Source organism: Emydura macquarii, unplaced genomic scaffold (genome assembly GCF_026122565.2).
Source record: "Emydura macquarii macquarii isolate MOO-44397 ecotype Brisbane River unplaced genomic scaffold, CSIRO-AGI_Emac_v2 contig_383, whole genome shotgun sequence".
NCBI classification, from domain to species: domain Eukaryota; kingdom Metazoa; phylum Chordata; order Testudines; family Chelidae; genus Emydura; species Emydura macquarii.
Genome location: NW_027130520.1, coordinates 8,055,282 through 8,061,968, shown reverse-complemented (window position 1 = coordinate 8,061,968; position 6,687 = coordinate 8,055,282). Strand labels below are relative to the sequence as shown.

The window sequence follows — 6,687 nt, the reverse complement described above, 5'->3', positions numbered from 1 at the left end:
TCTGACCGGCCTACATCTCCCACAATGAACCATGCTCAAGGACTCCTGTGGATACACTCTCACCAAGAGAGGAGAAAGTGGTGCATTATGGAAGATATAATCCAACCAGGAACCCCAGTCTAGAGGTGTGAATGGGCATAAGGCACCTAAATTACAACTCCAGTGAAGCACTAGAGTACCATTTCAAATGCACCATTTTTTCTCCTCTTTCAGTGGAAACAATTTCAGTAGAAAATTTGCAACTATCCCTAGTTTTTGTTTATTTGTGTTCCTAAAAATATAAGGATATGCATATGGTATAAACTAGAACACTAAAGTACTGTATATATATATATATACCCATGTCCATAATTCCCAGTAAATGTCCGAATGGAAGGATGGAGCAAAGAGGCATGGCCTCCTTCAGAGATTGACAGCAAGGGAGGGCCATACACCCCCGGTGGATGGAACCAGGAAAGCCACGCATGCCATGCCAGAATCAGGGGGGCAGGACAGAGACAGGAAGTACAAAAGGCAGGCCCTGCAGCTCAGTTTGGGGAGGTAGCTGCCAAGGAGGACAGACAGATCCCACCAGCTCCGAGAGCCAGAGGAGCTGCTGGGGCTGCTGCCTGAGGACTGGCCTGAACCAATGACTGACTGAGAGTCAGAGGAGCTGCTGGGACTGCCACTTGCAGTGTAACCCGGGAAGATGGAGGACAACCCCAAGCTGCAGGTACACAACAAAGGGGGTGTAGGAAGTAACCCATGGGTAGCTGACTACAGTCTGGCTCTTGTTCTGCCTGAGCACTGGTCAGCGCATTTTGGCCAGAGGCCTGTCAACCCAGTGGTGGAATGCTCCACCGCTGTTAGGGCCCTGGGCTTGGAGCCAATGGAGTAGGGTGGGGCTGAGTCCCTCTACCCCCTGCCCCTGCAATCCTGGGGTGGCAGGCTCCCCCCCACTGGGCCAGGAGGCCTGTGTTTGGTGCTCACCCCTGCCTGTGAGGCCTAGACTGTGTTGGTGTTCATCCCTGCCTGGGCCCCTTTGATTGTTTGGTGCCCCACCATACCTGAGGGCTTGAGTTTACAGACTCACTCCTGCTCTAACCTGCTGGAGGGTTGGAACCCTGGAGACAGCTAACTTCCCCTGTTGACAAACTGTCATCCTAGGACTGTGTAGCAAAAAGCCATGGCTTCCCTCGGAGATTGACAGTGAGGGAGGGCCCCGCATACCTACATCCCTACAAAGGGACTATTTTATTTCACCCCCTTTCTTAGTGAATGTAACGTAAAGGCAGCTGACAGTGCTGAAGAATGGAGAACATATCAGGTACATCATGAGTAGTGGGAAAGTGGTATTACCTTTTGTATATGGCATTAGTGAGACCATTAATGAACGCTATGTCCATGTCTGCTGTCCACATTTAAAAAATGATACTGACAAATTGGAAATGGTTCAGGAAAGAGCTATAAGAATGATTCACGGTCTGGAAAACATGCCTTATAGTAGGAAATGTAGGCAGCTCAGTCTATTTAGGTTACTCCAGAGAAAGTTAATAGGAGACTTGATCACCTACATAGTGAAGAGATTTCTTATAGTAGATGGCTTTTTAGCAGAAAAAGGCATAAGGAGATCCATTGGCTGGAAGCTGAAGCTAGATATATTAACACCAGAAATAACAGAGAAGGTAATTAACCAGTGAAACAACTTACCTAGGGATATGGTGTATTTCTCATCACGTGATGCCTTTAAATCAAGACTGCATATTTTTCTAAAAGATACGCTATAGCTCAAACAGAAAGTATGGATCTGATGCAGAAATTATTGGGTGAAATGCTATGGCCTGTGCTATGCAGGAGGTCAGACTAGATGATCATAATGGTCCCTTCTAACCTTAATCAACGAAAATATGAGCAGTGGTAATGCCAGCTTCTTGAATTACACTACCTGTGTAGGTCTTTTGTTATTTAACAAGTTACCATAGTTTCTAAAAAAAATTCTATCTTCGTATTGCAAAACTTTCCTATTTATTTTGACTGCTGACAAAGTCACAAGAAAACCTTCAAAATTAAACGAAAACTTGCACTCAAACAAGTAGTTTTGCAGCACTGTTTGTTTCTAAACTGGTCAGAACGGTTGCCAACTCATGCTTAAAAGGTAGAGTTAAAAAACACGGGAGGAGTTGCTTGTACTATGTACATGTACTATATGATTGCTGCTGCTCAGAGTCCACTGTCTTCATATTAGACTTAGGAGGCAAGGATAACATTTGCGTGGAGTTTCAATCTTCACCAAACTGCTAGGTCCTACAGAGTACATCACCTCTTCTTCATGCACCCCTGGAGGCAAGCTGATCTCCTTGGTAATGTTCGTGTAGTTGTATTCCTTTCCTCTTAGGGTCCTATGCTCCTCCTCGTGTTCAGCTAATACTTTAACTTTCCCATCTTTCACCTTCACTGTAACTTCTTCTGGGTCAAACCCCTTAACGTCCATCAGAGCTAAAACCTTATGCTCATGGCATGAGTTCAACATCCTATTAACTCTTCTTCGCATGCTACAATAAAAAAAATAAAAACAAGAAAATAAATTTAGGTCACCAAAAATAAAAAGTCACCCATTCATCCAAACCACCTTAGATGCTTTGGACAATTTTTTTGAAATTCCTGTCACCCAAGGCCTCTCTCTTAGCTACTTTCATTAGTACTCAGGAATTTATCCCTAGGAAGTATCAGAGTGACTATTCATTGTGTGTAAAAGCTGAGATACTTAATTCAGAGAGCTGTGCTAGGTCCTGGTTTGAAATCATACCAAGAGGTATGTAATAACGTAAATAATATAAAGATCCTGTATTTTCAATATTTACAAGTCAAATATTTTATTGTGAAATATGGATACAAGGAGGCTTTATCTAGACCTTTAACCACATTTGAGGAATCGACCCAAGAGTAAGATGGAACATAAGGTTCAGTTTCTAAGATTCAATCAAAATTGTACGTAAATGCTGTTGATAAAAAAACAACCGAGATGAAAAGATGGGAGAGAGATTTTTGACAAAGAAATTGATCTGGATGAGTGGGTCTGTATGGGGGAAAGGGATAAACAAACTTCTTCAATTTGTGTAGCGTGTAAAGAATTTTTACATAAATTACTGTATAAATGACATTTGAATCCAGTTAAGATCCATCATATTTTTGCTACTAAGGAGGCGCTCTGCTGGAGGGGTTGTGGGGCAAGAGGAATGTACTTGCACATGTGGTGGTTGTGTGCAGGAATTAGATGGTTTTGGGAGGAAATTATTAAAGAGATTCATGTTATGACAAAATGTTGGCTTCCTAGAGATCACCTGACCTGGTTACTTAATGCTCCATTAAAGAATCTAAACTTTAAACAGCATGACAAATTAATTTTTTTTATTGTTAGCAGCTAAACTTTGTATCCCACATTATTACAAATGTGACACCCCCCCTCCTATGGAATTGTGAAATATAGAAAAATATGGACTATCTTTGTAATGTAAAAGCTCAGGTATGTACACAAGAGGAGCACTAAAAAGAGGATAGGCATTTAGAAATTTGGTCACCTTTTCTAGCATACTCAAGAGAGGTGGGCTTCTCACCCAGCAAGCCAAAATCTTTACTTATTCAAATAATTGGCTAATGTATGACGTAGAATGTTAATGTTTTATTTTAACTTTGCTCAATAAGAAGTTTCAAAAAACAAGAACAAAGTTAAGATGAATGGAGTATACAGCATAGAATAAGAACACATTTATTTGAGGAACAAGAAGTAAATCAAAGTGTAGGGTCTATTCTTGTATATTAATGGGAGATAGGTGCATATTTTGATGCACACCATTGATGTGGAATTGGCTACACCATCAATGAACAAACATCCGTGTGCTTTGGTAATCAAGGATTTGTGTTTTCTTAGGATGAGACAACTGTGAAGATGAAACGTTCTGTCACTCTAAAGACACAACAGCCAACACTTATCATTAGCCAATAGACACCAATGTATGTCCACTTAACAAATCATTTGACATTTTCAAATGAATAGTTATAAATAATTACATTTTCAAGTGAGAAATTTGTTAAATGTGATCTATGTACAAGAGACATTTTTCGCATGCACACACAAAATTAAATGTCTCCTGTACAGTACTGGGATGGAAGCTAATTGGGCCATTAAAATCACTTCTTGCACTGTGAAATGACACTGTAATCAACCAAAACCATGACTCTCATTCAAACCATTTGCAAAATATCCAATAAAAGAGCCCAGTCTCAATTGTAACCGACTAAATGGGACTTAAGATATCAAATTCAATAGATATTATGTGTGATGTAGGAGTATACAGGAAAATAAATGAGAAATTAGACACAGCAAATCTGAGTGTAGCAGTTTATTACCAGTATACTCCAGATCCAGGTACATTATTCCTATGATACAAAACTAAGATGATTCGATTTAGCACAACATTTGGAAATATATTTATCTTGCTTTGTGAGAGTTCATGAATTCTGTGCTGCTGCCTCCTTGGGAATTCTGGTCAATCACTTAGGGATGTTTAATCTTAAGTGAATAAATATTGTGGAAAAGGAGTGATGTGACTGGACATTTACAGCATCACTATGGGTTTCAGTGTTCTTCGAGAGAGGATGATATTTGATTTTTCCAGACTTGTAGGCTGTGACAGTAAGTTAGAGCAGTGCAAGCAGATGCATAATGAAAATGAGGCCAATTTCAGAAACAGTGTGGCAAGGATTACACTATGGACCTGATACTTGGGCAAAACTCTCACTCTATCATTGGACCAGATCCTGAAGCCCTCAATCTGCTTTTACTCAGACAAAACTTCTGTTAACTTCACTGGGATTTGCATGAGTAGTAATGTCACAATTTGATGTTATGCATCAAATTCTGACTTGAATTCAGCTATTGAAAATCTAGAGTATCTTCATGTGCCAGCACCTACTCCACCTCCTCCTGAAGCCTTTGGCATATGCCGTGTGAAAGGGCTGTGGCTGCACTATCATTACTCTGAGATGGAGAGTTGTTACAGTGGAGAGAATTTAAAGCAGCCCCTCGGCTGCTCTCATTTCTGCTAGGGCTAATGTAAAACCCAACCCAGGGATTAAGGATCACTATACAGTCCCTAGGGGTTTCCCTCTCCTCCAGCTCTGCCATATCCAGTGGAGACTAGGCATAGCAGAGAATATAAACCTATATTCGATCCTCAGTGTATAGTTACAGTATCACATTTTAAACTGGCAAAATCAAGGCCACACCTCCAAGCCCAATATTTAACAGAAGTTTAAATTTTGTGTAGGGGGAAAAACTGCAGTTAAACAAGATATATTAAAATAATTTATTAGGTAAATACTATCCAAGTCCCCATCTCTTAATGAATATGATTGTCTCACTAGCAAAGGATTGCTTATCCCTTCGAGTTTCAGATTGCTCATTAATCCTTAACTTAAATGACAAGTTTATCATTTATCACAGCTTCTCATTTAGACCCAGATTCCATTTATACCAGTGTAAATCTGGAGCACCACTGAGCTCAATTTCATAATAAATAATACCTAACTCTTAATAGAGTGACTCTGGATTTACAGCAAGATCATTATCTGGCCCATGACTAGACCTATGTATTTTCATTTAGTTTGACATGTAGTCTGACATTTAATTTGTTGCTTTTAAAATTTTTGAATGATATTCTATTTCTTCTCCATAATAAGACTACAATATTTAACACTCAGGCACTGCTGGTATAACTACCTCCATACCTTCTAAGCTACGTCATTACATTTTTTTTCCCAAACTCTTACAGTTCCTACATTTCCCTGAAGTTGAGTTTTGTCTATTATTGTGTTTACCCGTTTCCACTTTTACTCAAAACTCAGCTGTCAAATTTCTTTCCTTAATTCAGTGTAAAGGTACTACTAGCTATAAAAAGCTAATAATAAGCTCATTTACCTGTCCAGTTCTCGCTCCGCCTCAAGTTTTGCTTTAATGGCTTTCCTCTCCCAAACTGTGAGGCATGATGGTCGGCAGCAGAGTGGGTGTATATCACACAGGCAATGTGGATATGGATGTATTTCACACACACAGTGTGGATGCAGATGTATATCGCACAGGCAGTGTGGATGCAGGTGTGTATCGCACAGGCAGTGTGGATGCAGGTCCATCAGCCTTATCTGTCTCCTTATTTCTCGATCTGCCTTTCTCAAATCTCGCTTGGCATCTTCCAAAAAGCGACAGCACAAAGACATCTTAAAGCTTTAAACCATATTAGCTTACGAGTACAGCTTTTGATAACTTGCACTCGTGAGGGAAAAAATTGTCTTGCAAGCTCTGGCCAGAAGTTAGTTTTAAAAACAAACTGCAGATGCTTTAGCTGTATTCCAACAGGTATTTTATGACATCATCAGCCTGCAAATGTGTCACAATCCTGCAGTTGGGATGGGAACTGCAATCAGGGGCTGTCTCCCAGAGAGCTATTAAATACAAAACACTACATGGATTAAACATTCTGGTTGGTATTTTATACGCACACAAGTCTGTCAGTTCAACGTTCTGGATAATTTATGGATTCCCCAGCAACTGTATCTTGGCCCTATTGTACATACATATTATTTTGTGTCACTGTAGGTGGTGTCAGCTTGTACTGTATGCTCTAACAGAGTATTTCCTGAATCATGAATAAA

The 6,687-nt window shown here is 40.1% G+C and overlaps 1 protein-coding gene across 1 annotated transcript; it reads right to left on the bottom strand.

Moving 5' to 3' along the window:
* Window positions 1–1,996: 1,996 nt before the first annotated feature.
* On the bottom strand, window positions 1,997–6,344 carry ODF1 (outer dense fiber of sperm tails 1). Its single transcript, XM_067536011.1, has 2 exons — window positions 5,957–6,344; window positions 1,997–2,531 (listed from the first exon to the last, which is right to left on the bottom strand). Exons 1-2 carry the CDS (start codon window positions 6,250–6,252, stop codon window positions 2,216–2,218), a joined length of 612 nt encoding a protein of 203 aa, XP_067392112.1. The 5' UTR covers window positions 6,253–6,344; the 3' UTR covers window positions 1,997–2,215.
* Window positions 6,345–6,687: the final 343 nt, after the last annotated feature.